Below are 19,733 nucleotides of genomic sequence, written 5' to 3' on the forward strand. Positions count from 1 at the left end.
AGCCACATTAGTATTATTTTTATATTACTTATAATACATATTTACTTGAATTCGTGAACAAAGACAGTAGTTTAAGTGGTTGAATGTTGTGCTTTGGCTAAAGTAATAATCATCATCATCATAAAGAACTAAAATATTTGAGTTTTCCTGATTTTTATTTTATTTATTTATTTTTTTGAATAGGTGGTTTAATAAATTTGTACTGCATATGCGTCTAACTGAGCATGTGCAGAGGAAGTGCAATGCTCGGGCTTGATTTTGCCTTTTAGTGTTAAGTGTTATAAACCAGCCCGTGTTTCAAATGTCCGTGGTTTTCCCTTTAAGACGGGTTTAACTGTGAGGGAAACAATAATTTTCTTTACTGAGCGGGTTAATTATATTAGGTTATATTAGCCAGAAAGTCTTTTGACGTCAATGGGGGGAAATATGAAAAAGCAGTGGAGGACTTGTCCACTAGATGACACCAGAGCTCATTAAAAAAAACACTATGCGCTTAAGTTTAAAAAATATATATATTATTACTTTTTTATTATTATTTTATTTATTCATTTTTTTCTCACTTTAATCACAGAAAATAACAGCTGCAGTTTTGCTGACCCCGTCACTTAAATATAACTTGGCTCCCTTAAAAAGAGAATTGTACTTTACCTTGCTAAATGAAGACTTTGGCATGACAGAACAGAGCTCCTAAAACTCAGAACAACTTCTTTAGCATAAGTGTTTGGCTTGTTAGTGGGAGTTTCTGTGCCTTGGACGACGCAAAAAGTCCAAGGCCTTTGAAAATACTCTCCTCCCTGGTGTCTCCATTACTTGTCTCCTCCTTATTCTATTTTATCGGTCCAAAGGCATGTTTATTCATCCTTCTCCTTCGTGCCCACACTGCATTTCCGTTTTTCTCTGCACAGACTGCATATTGTGAGAATCTTTCGTGAGGAAACGTATCGTCTGACTGTGCTGATATTTATTTACGTGTGTATTTATGTATTTTGACTTGGTTGTCAGTTTATTGTCTTGCAGATGCTTCACTGTGTCCCCACAGAGCTGCACTCAGAAGCAGACCTGTGCTCGCTGTTCATTGGACGGACTTTGCGCTGTGTCATCATTTCTACTCTCTATTCCTGGATGGAGGACAGCGTTGTCAAGGTGTTACGTTTAAGAGGCTCTCCAGCTTATGTGGGATATGGGTCAACAAAGGTGGACTCAACTTTGCAGCTCCATGTGTGTGTGTGCACAATTCATATATATATATATATATATATATCTGTTCATGAAAAGTCATGTGATGATGTCTTATGTACCACCACCGTTGGTTTGTTTGTTTGTTTGTTTGTTTGTATTCATTCATCCACCCTCTCCATATTTCGTGTGTGGATGTGGTGACAACCAGCTGCTTCTGCCAGGCACAGGCTGCTTCACCAGTCATAGAAGACCGAAAAAAGACTGACGCAGGCAGAATTCGTGAGACCTGCAGGGAAAGCCCTTGTTAACTCTAATTACTCCCACTTCGCTAGAGTTCAAATTCATTTAATCCAAGCTGCACCGTGCGCACATTAGGCCAATTAAAGCGCTGTTCACTTGCCTCGGTGCACCTTGGCTGAGTTGTCTTGATAATGACCCGTTTGCTTGCTAAATGTTTGTCTCTGTGTGCACACGGAGGACCTTCTTTTTCTCTTTTATACGAAGAATGAGGAAAAATGAATTTGTTATTACACTTCTAGGCAAAAAGGCCTAACCTGGACCACAGCAAGGCTTTCAGAGTGCGCTAAGGCCTGCTGTCAATCCTCTTATATTGTGCCTCACTGAAAATGGATTAGTGAGTAACACTGGTCCCGGGTCACTTTGGAGGGATTTGATTGATTGGGCCTGTAGCTGATACTGACCTCCTATACTAACATACTAAATCATTTCCCCTTCAAATTATTACAAAACCAAATTACAAAAAGTTGTAATGTTTGGGGGAGGGAAATTGCGCTTTATTTTTTATTTTTTATCGAAAGGAGGAGTGCAGGATTTAAAAAAAAACTTCGATCTGGAATACATCTAATTTTCTTTTCACATTTACACGCTAAAGAAAAAAAGACACGAGTGGTTTTGCGTCCTTTTTTAAGAGACATGTTGCCTGTGAACAGAGCTGTTTGTGGAAACGCGCAGGAGCCCTCAGAGACGCTGACTGCAGGACGTAAGTAGCTCTCCAGGGTGCTAAAGTTGTCTCCACACCCCCATCTAGGCGCTTTTCGTGACACTTTCAGCCCGTAATCCCCACACGATGACCGGCCTGTGTCTTCATCAGAGCGACACCGGGGCGAACAGGTAAAGGTATCGGGGATGGTTAGTTGGCGAGTGTGTGTGAAGACAGAACAAAGAAAAAAGAAAAGAAAGAACGCAGATCCGAGTGGGTATCTGTAAGATTGTCTCATCGGACCCTGTCCTGATGCCGTTACAGACATGTGGTGAGTGCTTCAGTTGTGCTTAAACATCTGTGAACGTTCAAATAATACTGGGCAAAATGGAGACTTGTGTCTGTACCCCGGTTTGCAGGTGTCAGAGGTGTGACTGATAACTGATAGTGAACGCAAGGCTTCACTATCTTGGTCACCGTGGGAGGACAATGCAACATATTGCTCCAAATTTCAGATGGCCGCTGTGGGAGTCCAGCCATTCGTGTGTGCCCGTAATTAAAAACAGACACACCTTACCGGCTCTGCCCTTTTACAACTTTCTGTTATGGGTCCTGCTGGGAGTGCTGACATTCCCTTGCTGCGTCCGCTGTTTGATATTCAAAGTGGGGGTCCTGGGGCCCTGGAACTGCGACCCTGTTTTTTACAAGGCCCTGCCTGCTGCGGCGGCCAGGCTCGCCGTGAGCAGGATAAACGGGGACGCCGCTCTAGATCTGGGCCTGAAAATGGACTTCATCATCGTCCAAGAGCCGTGCGAAACCTCGAAAGCGCTCACGGCATATATTTACTACGAGGGCATAGCAGACGGACTCGTTGGCCCCACCAACCCCGGATACTGTGTCGCAGCGTCTCTGCTCGCCAGGAACTGGGACAAGGCTCTCTTCTCATATGGTTGTGTCGCCTACGAGCTGGAGAGCGCCACGGCATACCCAACTTTTACCAGGACAGTGCCGTTTCCCACCGACGTGTTGTTCGTAGTGTTGAAACACTTCAGATGGGCCAGCGTCCTGGTAGTGTCATCCAATGAGGACATCTGGATTGACACGGCTGTGAGGGTTGCTTCTGCTCTCAGGAGCAAGGGGCTTCCCGTTAGACTCGTCGGATCTATGGGCGTGAATGAGACGGAGGTGGAGAGCACGATGAGGAAGATCCAGGATGCAGGAGGTGTCAGGGGTGAGTGTGTGAGAAAAACAGTGCTCCACAGATGATTATATGCAGTCTGTGGAGGGACAGGAGAAAAGCACCCAAGGTACAATCTGTGCTGTGTTAAAGTTGTGAAATTGTGGTATGGTTCTAACGCGCAAAGGCTCTGATATTTTGGCCATGCATTTATATTTGTTACATAAAATCAGCAGTAAAACACAGCAGTGTAAATAAGTAGCATACCCTTCTCTTTCTCTGGTAATGGACCTCTATCTGTTATCTGTCGCTTACTGCCAATATTCTTGCCCAAAGGGGAGATTTTCTAAAAAAAAAGGACATTTCGTGTGCTCAGTTTAGTCAAACGAGGTCTCAAAATAACAGTGGCCACTGATTTATATATTTATTTATTTTCAGTTCAATTTTATTATTAAATCACAACAGCAGACACCTCGAGGCACTTTATATTGTAAGGCAAAGTCCCTACAATAACACAGAGAAACCCCTAACAATCAAATGACCCCTTCTTTGACCAACTTCTGTTACAAAACACTGGAAGCAAACATCATTTGACATTAAAGCAACTTGCAGAATGGCAAATGCCAAACCAATAGATCACCCAACCAGAGTACTGCCACACCTCAGCTGTTCTCCAACACCTGAGCCGGATGCCATTTAGATAACTCAGGTTTGACCTTGTGCTTAAAGCGAAGAACGGCACCAATTTAATTAATCTGCTTTTTTTTTTTAAAGACTTTTATTTTGACAATAAGAAGCTGCAAAGGTTTCAAACATTTCCTCTTAAATTTCTGGCACGTTTACTGCAGTTAAGATATTTCACACTCTCTCCATTCAATAAAAAATAAGGTGTTTTTCCCAACACAGCATTTGTTCATAATAGTCCTGTTAGTGCACCACATATATTCATAAGGAATTTGTAATGCTTTGTGTCTTTGCTCTTCATTTCAGTCATCGTTATGTGCATGCACTCAGTCTTGGTTGGAGGTCAGCAGCAAGCTACTTTCCTCCTCACAGCACGCAAGATGGGTCTGACTTCAGGGAAGTATGTGTTTGTGCCCTACGACGCTCTGCTCTACAGCGTGCCCTATATGAACGTCTCCTACCTCCCTCTGCAAAACAGCAGCAACCTGAGAGAGGCCTACGACGCCGTGCTCACTATCACAGTGGCCTCGGAGCCACTGTCCTTCAACGAGGCGTTTGCTGCGGCCAAGAGGAGCAAAGAAGTGACGCTGCCCATGGAGCCAGAGCAGGTAGGAAGCCAATTCAACTGATTTCACTCACAATGTCCTCCTTGTTTGTTATTCCATCACACATTGTTGCATATCATGACATATATTGGTGCAAAGGCTGAGTCATTAGACAGTTATAATGTTTCCTGCTGTCTCCACACGCATATTATAGAAAAACATAATCACATGCTTTTAATAATAATATATGATTTTCTATATTAATTATAAAATATCCTTTTTAGCAGCTGTAAATGACTGAAATAGGAACCCCGTCATGTTTTCTGTTACAACCTTGCTAAGCCTTCGCTTGAACCTGCAGGTTCATCCGCTGTTTGGGACCATCTATAACAGCATCTACCTGCTGGCCAAGTCCATCCAAAATGTCAGGAAAGCAGGCATGCAGCTGTCAGGGTCGAACTTGGCCTATTTCAAGCGGAACATCACTTTTAATGGCTTCAACCAGGAGGTCAAAGTGGACACCTCTGGGAGTGTTAAGACCAACTACATCATCCTGGACTCTGACAACAGGGGCAGCAAGCTGTACCAGACCTATGTAGTGGACCTAACATCAGGGGCACTCCGTTTTGCGGGGAGGTCCATAAATTTCCCCGGAGGGTCCCCTCCTCCCTCTGACTCCAGCTGCTGGTTTGACCAAGGCACCATCTGCACAGGAGGTATGAGGCTCTGGTGTGTTTGTGTAAAGAGGTGTGAGTTTAGCCAAGTCTACATTTTGTCATTTATCCATCAGTCTAATGCATACCACTATGGTCCTTAGGTGTGGAGGTCACCTACATCATAATAGCGTTAGCAGTCATCTTCTCCCTGGCTGTTGCGGGGCTCACAGTAATTCTCTATATCAGGTAAATATGCAAAGTCTTTTTTTTTTCCAACGATGCCTCCCGCTTCCAAGCCTATATTCAGAGATTTGAAGTAGTGTGATCTATACCATGTGGTATGATGTGGGTAATAACTAATATCATCTCCAGAATCACATATTATGCCTCTTTGCTTGAGAAGACATGTCTCATGTATAAAAGCTTGAGAATTAGAAATGTACTTTTAACTTAGAGCTCATCTCTGGATTAAAGACAGTCAGACACACCAGAAGAATCTACTCGAAGAACTATAAGCATTCTCCTTTTTTTAGATAAAATGGTGAAAATTTGGGTTTGTTCAAGCCACTATTATTTTTACTTATTAAATCATGACAGCAGGGAATATAAATTTGTAGCAAAACAGAAGAAAAAAAGCGTTTTTCCAGATGTAGACATTTGAGGGAGACATCACTACTTCCCCCGTATCGTTTCTGAGATTCAGGGAATTTGTTGTATGTGTGCTGTTTACCTATTGTAAAATCACTTTGGCAGGAGGAGACTTCATCAGATCCAGCTGGTCAGAGGTCCCAATCGGATCCTCCTGACCTTAGAGGATCTCACTTTTATCAACCCTCAGCTTAGCAAAAAGGTAAGTCATCATTAAATTAGACTAAAGCACACTGTTCCATCATCTGTGCGTTTTCCACATCGTCACATTTAATGTCTGCCAAGCACAGCATGGCTCTCATTTCTAATAAATCTTTAAATGGTGTTTGATGTCATGCAGAAAATCACTTTAGAAGATCTGAGCGAGTCCAGGAGCGCTCTGGAGGAGAAATCTGCAGACCCCTCACACTCTGTGAATAGCATGCAAACAGAAACTCATGAGACCACTAATGTAGCTGTGTACGAGGTAAGCTGAGTTTACATCAAATATTCACTAAAGCTTCTTAACATAAGCTGGTGAGTAAGTGAGGAAGGTAAGGGAGATCCTTGTGTAACATAATGTCTGGGCCAGTGACTCAAGATGCTTTATATACAAAATTAACACATTTCAGTGGAAGGAGGTTGACTAAATAAGAACCCTTTATGACTCTATCAATGGAGAGTTTAATTTCATATAACAATAATATCATGCTTTTGCATTTAGGGCGACTGGGTTTGGCTGAAGAAATTCGAAGAGGGCCACTTCAAGGAAGTAAAACAAAGCACCTCCAGGATTTTCATGAAGGTAGAGCAGCATGTCCAACTTGATGTCACGCAAATGCATATTAATATGCTTCAGGAGACATTTTCTGCTTTCTGTGTCTTCAGATTTTTATGACAATTTGTGGAAGAGAGTGATCTGAGAGCAAGTTAGGGTTAGAGTCAGAGTGAACTCTATTGTTGTCTCAGCCCAGTATGGATATACAGAGAGATGAAATGTGACGCTCCTGGTCAACAGCATACACAGAGGGCAAATAGCAAGACATTGTGCTCTGACACCACTATATATATATATATATATATATATATATATATATATATATATATATATATATATATATATATATATATATACAATACAAAATACAGTGTATACAAATATACAAAATATAAATGCAAAATACTGTGTTATCAAATGGTACAAATACAAATATAAACTATACAGTGTTATTGTCATGTGTCATTTCAACACAATATTTAGGTGACATGTGCTCTCCTGTGTGACCCAATGATGAATGAGAAAAAAAACCTGAATGTGTAATTCCTGCAAATATTCAGACTGAAAAATGTGTATGATTTTTTGGTCATCTTAACAAACTGCAGCTACTTTTCTCAGATGAAGGACCTGAGAAACGAGAACGTAAATCCGTTCCTGGGCTTCTTTCTGGACTGCTCCATGTTTGCGATGGTGACGGAGCACTGCTCGAGGGGCAGTCTGCAGGACCTGCTGAGGAACGAGGACGTTAAACTAGACTGGATGTTCAAGTCCTCCCTCATGCTCGATCTCATCAAGGTGATAAAAAAAAAAGTCTTTTAGAAAAGAACCGCTTGCCATTTTTTGAAGGGAAGAAAACAGCAAGAGTTTTATTAAGTGTTTTTAGTTGTTTCTTTATGATTGAATCAAAGTGTTATTTGCATCTGAATCTTTCTAGGGTATAAAATATCTTCACCACAGGGACTTCCCCCACGGCAGGCTAAAATCCCGAAACTGTGTGGTAGACGGCCGTTTTGTCCTCAAGATTACTGACTATGGCTTCAATGAGCTGCTGGAGTCTCAGAAAGCTCCTTTAGAAGAGCCCCCACCTGAAGGTACTGTTTGCTGTGCTGTGTTTTACACTCAATATACTTTACTGAAACAATGCCAGAATCTAAATGTTTCCTTTGTTGTACTTAGATCTGTTTTGGACAGCACCAGAGTTTCTACGCGACCTTGCAAATTCTCGCAAAGGGACATTTAAGGGAGACGTGTACGGTTTTTCTATCATTCTTCAAGAGGTGGTGGTGAGAGGGCCACCGTACTGTATGCTGGGACTGCCACCTGAAGGTGTGTATTCATCACAGAATACTCAAACAATGAGTTATTTACTTATTTAGTAAGGAGAAGATGGAGATATCTGATTTTGGTTTGGCTGCCACCAAAAGCTGTCTTTCCACTTCAAATTCAGTTAACAGAGTGTCAGTACAGAGATAAAAGTAATAATAGTTTTGTATTCTGTCATTTGTTTTTAATTCTGCTTAGTGTCAGTTAGTCTCCCGTTTGATTTCTTTCTTGTTTTAGTTTAATGTTCATTAGTTTTAGTGTTAGATCTGTTTTTTAATTATTATTGTATGGAGGGCATGTGTCAGACGTTAGATTTCGGAAAATCCACAGAAGTTTTTGAAAGCATTTGTACGGTGGCCCTGAGAGGCCAAACGGACTGCAACTTAAGAAAACACCAGCAATAAGAAAAACGCTGCAAAAGCACACAAAATACAACGGAAATAGGAAAAATGAAAACAGAAATAGGAAAAAACAGATTTCCAAAAGCACAAGGGAAGTGTTGCTGGGGAGACAATAACCCGACAGACCAGTTGCAGGAACCAAGAATTGCGCTGGGAGACACTTAGAAGAAGTGGAGGATCTATCGGTTTTGTGAGGAAAGAAAAGATGAGGTAAGTGTGTTAACCTAACTATTAGCCTAAAAATCCATCATTAGTATTATATGAATCATGATAAAACACGCCTACAGTGTTTTGGGTTCCTGCAACTGGTCCGTCAGGTTATTGTCTCCCCAGAAACACTTCCCTTGTGTTTTTTCCTATTTCTGTTTTCGTTTTTCCTATTTCCGTTGTGTTTTGTGTGCTTTTGCAGCGTTTTTCTTATTACTGTTGTTTTCTTAAGTTGCAGTCCTTTTGGCCTCTCAAGGACACCGTACATTTGATTCACAGTGTCGTAGACCCCCACAGTCTCAATTAACAATCCCTCAAAGGTTTATCAGGGAAATTCATATAATTTTATCAAACTAGCAAACAGTAAAATTATATTACCTGTATATTTTTACTTAAGTTAGTTTTCCAAGTTCACAAAACTGTTTCAATTATTTTAAAATTTTTGTTTAAGGTTTTATTTAGTTGCATTATTTTTATTTCACTTAATTAAAATGTTTGTTTTACAAACAGCTTTAGTTTTTAGTTTTGCTTTAGGCACCTGTAATAACTTTGGTACTTATTCATCCCGTGTTCTCCAGAGATTATCCGTAAGGTGAAAAAACCTCCTCCCATGTGCCGTCCTACTGTGGCTCCAGACCAGGCTCCGCTTGAATGCATCCAGCTGATGAAGCAGTGCTGGAGCGAACAGCCTGACCGCAGACCGACCTTTGATGAGATCTTTGACCGGGTTCGTTTTTGCAGACGACCTCGTGGCCTCATTTCTTTACTTCATCTAAACTATTTAAAGAGCTCTATACATATTTGTTTAACATGACGCCGTACTTTTTCCAATAGTTCAAGCTAATCAACAAGGGTAAGAAGACCAATATCATCGACTCCATGCTGAGGATGCTGGAGCAGTACAGCTCCAACCTCGAGGAACTCATCAGAGAGAGAACAGAGGAGCTGGAGGTGGAAAAGCAGAGAACGGAGAAGCTGCTGTCTGAAATGCTTCCACCGTCAGTCAGCACTCTCACACAATCCTGCCAGCATGAAGTTTGGAAAATAAATGTACCCCTACTCCATGATCATCTCATTCGTCCTTTTTTTTTTTCTATTTCTGTCCAGTTCTGTGGCAGAGGCCCTGAAAACTGGTGCCACAGTGGAGCCAGAGTTCTTTGATCAGGTGACAATCTACTTCAGCGACATTGTGGGTTTCACCACCATCTCCTCGCTCAGTGATCCCATTGAGGTGGTCGACCTCCTGAATGACCTCTACACACTATTCGATGCTGTGCTCTCTAACCATGATGTCTATAAGGTCAGGGAATAATATCGCCTGATAAACACCCAGTTTCAGAGGTTACTGGTCTGAAACCTTTGACTTCCACTTGATTTGCCCTTTCACTGAATAAACTTCTTGATTTGTCCAGGTGGAGACCATCGGTGATGCTTACATGGTAGCATCAGGCCTGCCTAAGAAAAATGGCAACAAGCACGCTGCTGAGATCGCCAACATGTCTTTGAACATCCTCAGCTCAGTGGGAACCTTCCACATGCGACACATGCCGGACGTGCCCGTCAGGATACGAATAGGAATCCACTCAGGTGGGCGTGGCAGTCTTTGGAGTCATTATCAGCCTGACAAGCTTATCAGGTAGAATCCAAAGATGAATGTGCGTCGCTGAAAGAGATTTTAGAACAGGAATCCACATAGTAGTCCGATCGTATTTATTCATTTAGAAACAGTATATGTTGGCTACTGTGGTGCATCGTACAAAATAACACAAGAACTAAAAAAAACATAACAAGACTATGACACAGATAAATATACTGTGTAGTAAGTATAAGAGTTGCAGTCTTGGCAGTGGACTTTGCAGTGCTTTCGGCTTGATGCAGAGTCAATGGACAAGCATTAGTTCAGGTAGACACAGGCAGTCACAGCTCATTGCCATGCCAGCCCACATCAGCTGACATCTCATTGTATGCTTGAATTATCCTTTAGCAGGAAATCCACGTCATAGCTTACAACATAACCCCTCCAAACCCTATGCTGTAACCTTCCACACCAATCAGAGGTGCTGCGGGCTGCATCAGCCTGATTAGTAGTTGCATTTCCTTGGAGGTGTGCATCAGGTTAAAGTTACCCCGCAGGGTTAAGAGGCATTTCCGGGTATGTTATTAAGTTATTTGCTGCTAAAGCACAACTCAGGCATTATAGTGCATGGTTTAAGCTACTTTAGTTTGCCCACAGTTGCTGCACATCTGCAGTCCACTCCACTGCAACCCACCTCTGGCTCAGCCGCTCAATTTCATGTTTAATCTCTCTCGTATTTGTTGTTATTGATGCATGCTCTGTTATGAGGTGGGACTCTTAATGCTTCTCTCCAAGTGAGTGATGTAAAACACCTCAGATACTAAAACTTTCCTAATTGAAACCATGGGTTTCACCTTTAAATGAAAACACCACTAGTAATGGACATTTTTCCATGAGTGAATGGAATGATTGGACTTCTGTTGTGTATTTTGCAGGGCCCTGCGTTGCAGGCGTGGTGGGTCTGACTATGCCTCGGTATTGCCTTTTTGGAGACACCGTGAACACTGCCTCTCGTATGGAATCCACTGGCCTGCGTACGTGCGATCTTTGCTGCATCGTGGCATGTTTAGGTTGACTCTGTTGTCTGTATATTGTCTTTATATGCGCTTTATCCTATCCTCAGCTTATAGAATCCATGTAAATATGAGCACAGTGAAGATCCTCCACTCTCTTAACGATGGTTATAAAATAGAAGTCCGAGGAAAGACAGAGCTTAAGGTAACACTTTGGGAAGGACTTACTTATTTACTAAAAGACCGACTGCACAGCTCTGAGTTGTTCTTTTTGTTGCAGGGTAAAGGTATTGAGGAGACATACTGGCTTGTGGGGAAAACTAACTTTACAAAGCCTTTGCCAAAACCACCAGAGATTAAACCAGGGTAAGAGACAGAGTCTCGCTTTTCATTCGCTCACTGCACCGTCACAACAGCTGAATTTAAAGGGAAATAATGAAATGTGTGCGATTGTCACAATTTGCCATTGAAGTCAGATTCATGAGTCACTTGTAAACATTTTTTTTTTTCAGATATATTTTCAGAAATGTTGCTTTTCATTAGTGTGATGCACACATGTAACTTGTGTCCTGCCACTCATGCAAACTGCAACTATCCACATGTTGCTTCAGGCAAGACAATCACGGGCTGAACCCTGAGGAGATAGCTGCATACAGGAAAAACAAAGCCGAGAAAAAGGCTTGACCTTCTTAGTCCATACACAGGAGGTATAGACCTGCATGCCAGCTGGTGTTGTGCTGTAAAGTGCTACCGTGATGAGATTGTGCGCATAAATTTCCCTTATAGATATCTGGATCTCACAAATTGCTTGTGGTCTGGCAGTGCCACATTAATCTTTTGATCTTGTCGTATCTTCTTAAGCAGATTGGGGAAAGCCCTCTTTGTTTAGTGCATTCGTTTTCATTGTGGCTGGCTGGTGGTTTGTTTTTGTTTTTTTTAATTTACTGTGTTTGTAGCAGCTCTCGTTGTGTTTTTGTGGATCCTAGAGTACTCCCTAAAATTGACAACTGCACAAATTACAGCCATGATTTTAACACCTTACTCTGTGTCAACTAGGGACAACTGGCAAGAGATGGTGACAGAGGAGATCAAGACTCATTTCCGCAAGGCCAACAGGCAGGTGGACAAAAAGTTGTGAAGGCAAGGAAGAGAAGGAGAAATGTGGAACAAGCAAAACTAGAGGAGAGGAAAGGAGAGGAGAAAGCATCAGGAGGAGTAAGCATCCATCCAAATAGAGACAAAGAGCTGGGAGGGGCACGCAGAGGACAGAGAGCACCACCCAGCTTCTCACTGTGGCTTAAGGCAGACTTCTTTAAGAGGATTGTCCATCGACCGGCTAATCTGCCTGCAGCCAGCGCAGCAAAACACAACGGTGCTAATGTAATGAGAGTTACCTGCCTACATACCTGCTGCCAGAATCACGGGGAAAGTGCACCACTCCTTCATGATGGATGCACTCGCTCACTCCTCTCTGCACTCACCGGCCACTGCGTGGTCACCTATTACAGGGCAATCAGAAGCTCACTTGCTGGAAAATTTGAGTGCCCCAAACGCCTATTTCAAAATGAAATGTTATCTTTTTTTCTGGTGATTTTATCTGTTTTTAGTTTGTTATAAAGCTCATAATATAGTTGTCGAGACTGTTACTTAGCTGTGGCTGAATTCTAAAACTGGTTAGCCATTCAAAGTTTGAGGCAAAAGCTGCTACTGTATGAAAATAACAAGATGAGAGGAAAAAAAGAAAGGGGTCGATCAGTTTTTTTTCTACTGTCTTGAAGCACATGACAAAGTACATTTAAGCCCATGCCTACAGTTTTTTTTCTTGAAATATTTAACAAGTATAAATAAGGAAAAGTACGACTCATTTTTATTTCGGTCATGAGGAGGAAAATGGCCACTTCCTTTAGTGAAACATGTCACTGTTTCTAATGTGCTCAGTGTCATTTTAACATCTATTGTCAGCACTCAAAACTCTAGTTAAATGAATCCGCCTTAATGTTCTGTTTCTGATGAGGTGCTCAGTAAGACGATACAAATAAGATACATGTTGAAAATCTATAACAGACCCAGTGAAAAATTCTCAATGATGTCAGACATTTTAAACCTGTAAAGCCTGAATAATGAAAAACATCAATAAATAAAACTGGAGAGATTATTCAACCTTCCGATGAATTAATAGAAGACATTGAATATCAGTTTGCATATACGAGCTTTAACTTGTATCATGTTTAATACATAAGGCGTTTTTGTGAAATTTATTGCTCACAGTCACACTGTATGTGTGTCGACTGTATATACATCAGGCTTTACGGGGAAAAAATCAAAAATGTAGAGAAAACATTATGTTTTTATTCACATCAACCAAAATTCCAACCAAACTTTTATTATTATTTAATTATTATTAACACACGTGAATTTGTAATCGTGTGTCAAGTGTCACATGGTTTCTTTAAAAGATAATGGTCCCATGTATATAACTTACACATATATATCCAGGACAGCAAGGAGTAACAGATGAACAGCACCACCTTCCGGTTCAAAGTAAATTAGCAAGTAAATACAATGTTATGTATATATAGTGCTTGTCACAGACATAAGAGCTAGAAAGCCCTGTACAACAATTAAAACACAAAATTTTCACAAAAAAAAAATTGGGAATGAGCGCTGAGCAGATTTTGGGGGGTTTTTTTTGTTTGTTTTGCTTTTTAACCTCTTATCTACTTCTTTTTAGATTAAAAAGTAAAGTAATACAACAATACAAGAAATGTCCCTGTGCACTGTAGTTTCATTGCGGATTGCATAAGGTAAAACCTTTACAAAGTAAAAAACTGAAATAGATACAAAATGTCGTTTAGTAGAAACGTACCTTTTTTTGATGCATGTTTTGGACTCAGCCCTAAGTATGAAGTAATCTTATATTCACGCGCTGAACAATGAAACATATTTTAGCCGATTATAAATTTTGCAAATTCTCCCACTGATCACATCATGTTATTTTTGAAAATAGAAGTATTATTCATGCTCAGTATACAAATCAACAGCTAAGTCAGTCAGCAATATATTGTAATGTATATTGTGTAACTTATATGATGTTTATTTGTCTTGTATATTATGTAACTGTAATGCAATGTGTAAGATCTGTGTAAATATAAAGTAACTAAATCACTCATTTGTAACACCTTAAAAAGCTCGCTCTCTCTTATTCTCAGCAACCACAAGGTGGCGGCATGCTTCTCTGTAGAAGACGCACTTGTGTCTCACAATGAGATTACGTCCTCTCGTATGAGAGGTTCTGGTGATTTTTATTGTAGCATTCTTTATTTTTATTTCTGTCCCAATGCGTATTTGACGTGCATGAAACAGAAGCCCTACAGGAATACTGAGAGTCTATGAGGCGCTCATTTATAGATGTTTATTCTTTTGTCGGTGTGCTGTTGTCTTGCAGCTACATCCTGCTATGCGCAAACATCTGGAGATTAGATTTCCCACTCACCATGAGAACCCCGCACTCCAGTTTTTAAACAATGTAGAGTCTGCATTGTCAGGAAGATCCCAACAAAAGATCCCACTGGTGTTATTATTTAGGCTGGTAGTGTTTAGAGAAATGGTCCACCAAATTCCCTTGAGGGTTATCACTGCATTCCAGACCTGGGAAGACTGTTTGACCTTCAGCCAGCTGGAAAAATTGTTATCCTTTAGAGATGTTAACACTAGCGTGCACACATTCTCCAGTTCAGCTCCCTATAGCACTCTATCATCCGTATTTGAATGGCATTCACGTGGTATTCATTCAGGAGATTCTCAACAAAGAAAAGAGCCACGCACAAATATGTTCTCTTCATTTTTTTTATTGAAAAAGGTCCACATTAATCACATAAATCACACCATTCCAACAGATTCTTTGTGGAAAATACCTACAGCAAGAAAACGACACAGAAGATGGTTTGCAACTTAAATTAAGCACCAGACGATTTGCCACCTTCCCCCTGCAAGCTCAGCTCGTGCAGGGGAACAGTTCAGTGCAGGCTGGAGGCAAAATGAGAGGGGGAATGAGACAGCACTGTAAAACAGCTTGTGCATCGATCTTTTTTCTCTTTAAACATTAAAGATATTGCAAAAAAAACAAAAACGCACACACAGGTCGTAGCCGAACACACGCAGGCAAAAACAGGATGTGAAAGAGGACTCGTACTTAATATAAGCAGTCTGCTGTGCCGACTGCTGTTTGTTTGTGGAAGTCTTAAAAAAGGCACTTTTTTTAGATTATTCAAACCAGCATGTTCTTAAGACGAAGCCATGTAAACAGATTTGTTCCCTGGGAAAGTCGAATGTTTCTAAGCTCGGATATTCAGTCCACAGATTGTCAATTGGAATGTGCTACTGAGGTAACAATCATACCAAAAACAAAACATGCGCGTGCATAAAATCACACACAATTACACACGTGCACAGTTTCCTGCCATAATTTCACAAATAATAAAGCTACCCACCACAATTTATAACTTTAAACATTATAGCTCATCACGCATTTTGTCCCCTTTAGGTTTAACCACTCTGCCGATGTACAGGATGGAGTTGGTCTTGTTGTCCTTTACCAGGAAAATGAAGGGGTGATCTACGTAGAAGAGTTTGGGGTTCCTCAGCTTCTCAGTACCGAAGATGCTTGTGTCGTATGGGTTTCCTTCGATGTCAAGCTCCAGGGCTGATGCGTGGAAGACGCTGGAAAGGTAGAGATCCTTCTTTCCAGAGATGTTGGACAGGTCAGCCTTGGCTTTGTCCACAGCTTCTGTCAAGCCCAGCTCAGCCAGGTGTTTCTGCAAAACACAGATGAAGTTGCTCAGCGCTCTGGGTTCACAGTAATATTTTCTAACACTCTTAAAGTTACACTCCATTTGAGCCATCCAGTGTGCAAACATTTACCTGCAGGTTGTGGCTGACTTCCACTGAGATCTTAGGCAGGGAGATGGCTACGGCTCTGTTCTCCATCTTGCTGAGCCAAGTGTCCACCTGCTTCCTTGTCAAGAGTTTCTCCAGGCGCTCCAGGGGCTCCAGGTGATAGGGCATGATAAGGATCATGGAGGCCTGTTTCTGGCCCAGAGGCATGTTCAGCACAAAGACTTTATTTTCTGTGTCCTCGTAGAAATCATAAAGACCTGAGAGAGGGGCAGACAAAGCAGATCTTATCACATGTGTGTACTGGAAGGCGGGGTGGCTTATCAGCTTCTGGAGACATAATAAGATCAAAAAGAAAGATGAGAGAGAAACTCACCTGTGCGGTGCATCATGGGAACTCCGACAGTAAATGAGCGAGTAACCAGGAAACCACGGGTGTCCACCATTTTATCGTGGAATTTCTCCTCCCAGTGAGCTGTGAGGGGGGAAAAAGACACGAGGTCACAACTCTGCACAGGCGTCTGGCCTCACAAAGAGCTTCAGTCAGGCGTTAACGCCATACTCACGCTTAAAGAACATGGCGTTGACGATCATGGCTCCGTCTGGGTTTTGCACGTCCTTGGTGACCTCAGGCAGCTTGCCGCCTGTGGACTTGGCCGCCCACTCGTTGATGGAGTTCACTGCGCTCCTCTTGTCCCTGAAATTGATTTTGGAGTGGTCGTAGTTGTAGTGCTTCTTGCTGTTCTTCACAAACTCGTCAGCGAAGGACACAGAGCTGGGGCCGTAGAGGCGGTTGTTGATTTTCCAGGTGGTGTTGCGTGTCTTGGCGTTGCTCACCTGAGAAGAAGTGGCACATGTACGCCATTAATTTGTGATATAAAGACAACTCGGAGTCTATGGCCTGTGGTGATGATGGTGGAATTATGAAACAAGGGAAGCTCCTTACCTCAGTGAGGAGCTCTGACAGGCCTGCGTGCAGATGCTCATCCTTGAGTTTGTCAGCGCTGAGGACTGTTTTCACCTGGGAGGCAGTGGAGGCTTTGCCACCAAGAGCCACCAGCCCCAGAGAGGAGGCCACCACCACAGGAGAAATGATGATGTTCTCTGTGTCTTTCTCCTTTGCCATGGTGTGGTAGAGGCTAAAGTGAAATTTTAAAAAATGCATATATTTATATATAAACACAGAGAATATTACTTTATGTTACAAGTGCGCCAGAATCAATAATATACAAACCTGAAGGCCAAGTTGGTACTTTTATCAGCCAGCGCGGTGGCGTGGGTGCTCAGCTTCACATCCTCTGCAGAGGCCACCAAGGCCAGCAGACAAAGGCCTACAATGTTAGTCATCCACATCCTGTCTGTCTCCAACAGCAGCTGCACTCTGTGAAAAGGAAGCAAAGAGAACGATGATGACATTATTCCTTAAAAAGAACAAGAAGAAAAAGAAAAAGAAAAGCATGTTTGTGATATTCAGAAATATATTCATTTATTAAAATATATCTCAGAAAGAAAATGCCAGGGAGCCGACTACACTTGGGCTGTGGAGGAAGGGCAGAGTTGACCCAGCCCACTCAGGAGCTCTGGAATGTCCCGAGTTTGAGGGAGACATGTTTCGTGCCACGTCAGCAGCGACCGCCGCCTGAGCTGAACAGCTGAAACTCGACGTTTACTTGGATTGAGCTGGATCTCGCTTCTCCGGACACATTTTAAGTGATACAAATGGTTAATAGTGTCTCCTCAGATGCGAGGATCAGAAATCCCTTTGCAACAGTCTTGCGAGACATACAGTGCAGACTTTTTTCATGTTGCCTGCAGAGAAAGAAAAGGGCGTATGCCTGTAGGCTGCACCCAAATCATCCCATCTCCGGTTCAAACAATGGCTCTGAATAACCAGCTGCACTGGCATACTGTTTCTCATGCAGACTCACACTGCATCTGTTCCTCTGTGATTGCATGTTTGTGATACCTTGAGATGTTTTCATTTCTGCGATTTTCATTCTGAAAGACAAGAGGTGTATGTAGTAATCTCTGTGGAGCAGGCAGTGAGAACATATACCGTAGGCAGATTCTCATGGAGAGAAACTCTATGCACAGTACGAAGTCTAACGTCTCTGTTCTAGTTTCAAGTTTTCAACCACTAGAATTTAAACATTAAATATTAAGCTGCCAATCTAGTCAACCCACCACTCATTCAAGATGAGGCACTTTTCACTGTTTGTTTCCCGACCCTGGAGGGGGGGAAATACTTTGATCCAATGAGCTCCAATGAGTCAAAGTGATACTCTTCCTAGTGGAAAGACAAGCTAAACTGGGTGCAGGCACGCTACTTTCCTGCAAACCTTTTTTTATTTGTTTGAACTGAATGCATTTAAACTGTTGTCAAAGTTCTGACATGGAAGCAGCAGAAAGCCTGCGCCACCCTGCCAGCTGCATGACAACTTTCAGCTCTGATAACAGGTCAGGATTTGTTCCCTACTGGAAACAGAAGAAATACAAGAAGTATTCTCTGACAGACAGAGGAATCTCAGCTGCAGCTTTCAAACTGGGTAAAATGGAGGGTAGCTGAACTGCAGCTGTAACACATGATAACAAAGCAGTTCATTCAGTCGCCGCATTCCTCCCTGTGAAACAAAGACCGTTATCTTCTGATCCTTACCTGGCACAGATTATCGCAGGGTTGCTTCTCCGAGCTGTGTCCGGTGGATAGCGTGGCTGTGACAGACTTCCCTGGCTCTATATATCCTAAAAGAGAATTTTCTAGAAGTTGGGAATGGGATATTCAAATGAGGGTGTCTGTGTTTCCTCAGGAAGCTGGGAGCTGGGACATCCCCCTCTTGAAATCACAGGGTGGGATGAAAGCTGTGTCGACTGAAGTAAATGCTGGTCCTGGATCAGCGTTAAAACTTTCCCACAAAAGGCTCCTGAATAGAAAATCTGAATCCTGGTCAGTCTTAAGTTTCTGCCTCAGTCCCCTCGGTTTTTAACACTGCTTGCTGACTCAATCTTAAACTCTGGTTTCATCACATGATTGGAGATAAAGATTAAGCTGCCACTGACTGTGAATTAAATGATTGTTTTGCATGCATATAAATACAGTGTTAAAGTTCTTTTTGCACTCTTTGGCATTTGTGTGTATGAGCTTCTCTTCAAGTGTGGAACACCACCATGCATCAAAACAGTCTCCGCAGGCAGGATGTTACTCAGAAAGCATTTTTACTCCAGAATAAAAGCTGTAACTTGTTCCCTGGCTGTTGTTAAACTGCTGCTTAACTTCACATGGAAACATCCAGAAAGTTTCATGCAGCAGTATTCATGCCTCCCCAGAAGTTGCAGGAGCCTCAGCCCTACCCCCACACTGCCACGTCTGTCCAACTCAGCTGCTGATTGCAGGGTAGCTACTAAACGATGGGGGTTGTCTGGAAGACCACTGATGTTTAAAAAAAAAAAAGAAAAGCAGGATCTGCTTTCTTCGGAAAGAAAAGTTTCATAAAACTGCTGAGCCTTTTCTTTAGCACACAGATTAATGTTATTGTTGGTATTGTGATCTCAAAATCGCACATTTACATTCACAAGATTATCTGTCTCCTGTTTCATCTCTGATGTATATAAAGAGACCGAAACCTGCCTCCAGTACAAAGAGAGACATTTCATGCTATAGCTTTACTTATGCAGATAATAAAATATTGATCTGGGTGTCTGACACTGCAGGACTAGGAGTTCTCCAACTAAAGTAT

The 19,733-nt window shown here is 42.0% G+C and overlaps 2 protein-coding genes across 7 annotated transcripts; one reads left to right on the top strand and one right to left on the bottom strand.

Annotated features, from left to right (window-relative positions):
• Positions 1 to 1,451: 1,451 nt before the first annotated feature.
• Positions 1,452 to 12,376, top strand: gucy2f (guanylate cyclase 2F, retinal). Of its 2 annotated transcripts, none has more exons than XM_086261300.1 (19): positions 1,452 to 2,179; positions 2,291 to 2,450; positions 2,539 to 3,350; positions 4,287 to 4,588; positions 4,887 to 5,241; positions 5,343 to 5,427; positions 5,935 to 6,031; positions 6,170 to 6,295; positions 6,533 to 6,613; positions 7,205 to 7,381; positions 7,521 to 7,677; positions 7,763 to 7,912; positions 9,096 to 9,244; positions 9,352 to 9,515; positions 9,625 to 9,817; positions 9,930 to 10,104; positions 11,029 to 11,127; positions 11,217 to 11,472; positions 12,163 to 12,376. In XM_086261300.1, exons 3-19 carry the CDS (start codon positions 2,609 to 2,611, stop codon positions 12,242 to 12,244), a joined length of 3,390 nt encoding a protein of 1,129 aa, XP_086117426.1. In that variant the 5' UTR covers positions 1,452 to 2,179; positions 2,291 to 2,450; positions 2,539 to 2,608; the 3' UTR covers positions 12,245 to 12,376. The 2 variants fall into 2 exon arrangements, with proteins under 2 accessions (XP_086117426.1, XP_086117427.1); XM_086261301.1 differs by having other exon boundaries at positions 1,463 to 2,450; positions 11,217 to 11,311; positions 11,387 to 11,472.
• Positions 12,377 to 14,938: 2,562 nt separating this feature from the next.
• Positions 14,939 to 18,813, bottom strand: serpinh1b (serpin peptidase inhibitor, clade H (heat shock protein 47), member 1b). Of its 5 annotated transcripts, XM_086261305.1 has the most exons (8): positions 18,656 to 18,768; positions 17,966 to 17,997; positions 17,234 to 17,380; positions 16,946 to 17,138; positions 16,566 to 16,836; positions 16,376 to 16,474; positions 16,027 to 16,259; positions 14,939 to 15,920 (listed from the first exon to the last, which is right to left on the bottom strand). In XM_086261305.1, exons 3-8 carry the CDS (start codon positions 17,350 to 17,352, stop codon positions 15,618 to 15,620), a joined length of 1,218 nt encoding a protein of 405 aa, XP_086117431.1. In that variant the 5' UTR covers positions 17,353 to 17,380; positions 17,966 to 17,997; positions 18,656 to 18,768; the 3' UTR covers positions 14,939 to 15,617. The 5 variants fall into 5 exon arrangements, with proteins under 5 accessions (XP_086117431.1, XP_086117430.1, XP_086117428.1 ...); XM_086261304.1 differs by lacking the exon at positions 17,966 to 17,997 and having other exon boundaries at positions 18,656 to 18,813; XM_086261302.1 differs by lacking the exon at positions 18,656 to 18,768 and having other exon boundaries at positions 17,966 to 18,645.
• Between the last annotated feature and the right edge of the window lie 920 nt (positions 18,814 to 19,733).

The sequence above is a fragment of the Aulonocara sp. 'chitande type north' Nkhata Bay genome, linkage group LG14 (genome assembly GCF_057382095.1).
Source record: "Aulonocara sp. 'chitande type north' Nkhata Bay isolate Kocher_YH1m ecotype deep benthic linkage group LG14, A_spYH_male_GT1.1, whole genome shotgun sequence".
Taxonomy (NCBI): Eukaryota; Metazoa; Chordata; class Actinopteri; order Cichliformes; family Cichlidae; genus Aulonocara; species Aulonocara sp. 'chitande type north' Nkhata Bay.

Bases quoted from the DNA above. Each gene is read 5' to 3' on its own strand.
- serpinh1b (XM_086261302.1), bottom strand. From the start codon at position 18,072: ATGAGAATCTGCCTACGGTATATGTTCTCACTGCCTGCTCCACAGAGA. The intron at 17,381-17,965 runs GTATCACAAACA...TCCTTTTCACAG, and splicing joins AGAAATGAAAACATCTCAAG to AGTGCAGCTGCTGTTGGAGA. The intron at 15,921-16,026 runs GTAAATGTTTGC...TGTGTTTTGCAG, and splicing joins AAGTCAGCCACAACCTGCAG to AAACACCTGGCTGAGCTGGG.
- gucy2f (XM_086261300.1), top strand. From the start codon at position 2,609: ATGCAACATATTGCTCCAAATTTCAGATGGCCGCTGTGGGAGTCCAGC. The intron at 6,614-7,204 runs GTAGAGCAGCAT...TACTTTTCTCAG, and splicing joins CCTCCAGGATTTTCATGAAG to ATGAAGGACCTGAGAAACGA. The intron at 9,245-9,351 runs GTTCGTTTTTGC...TTTTTCCAATAG, and splicing joins TTGATGAGATCTTTGACCGG to TTCAAGCTAATCAACAAGGG.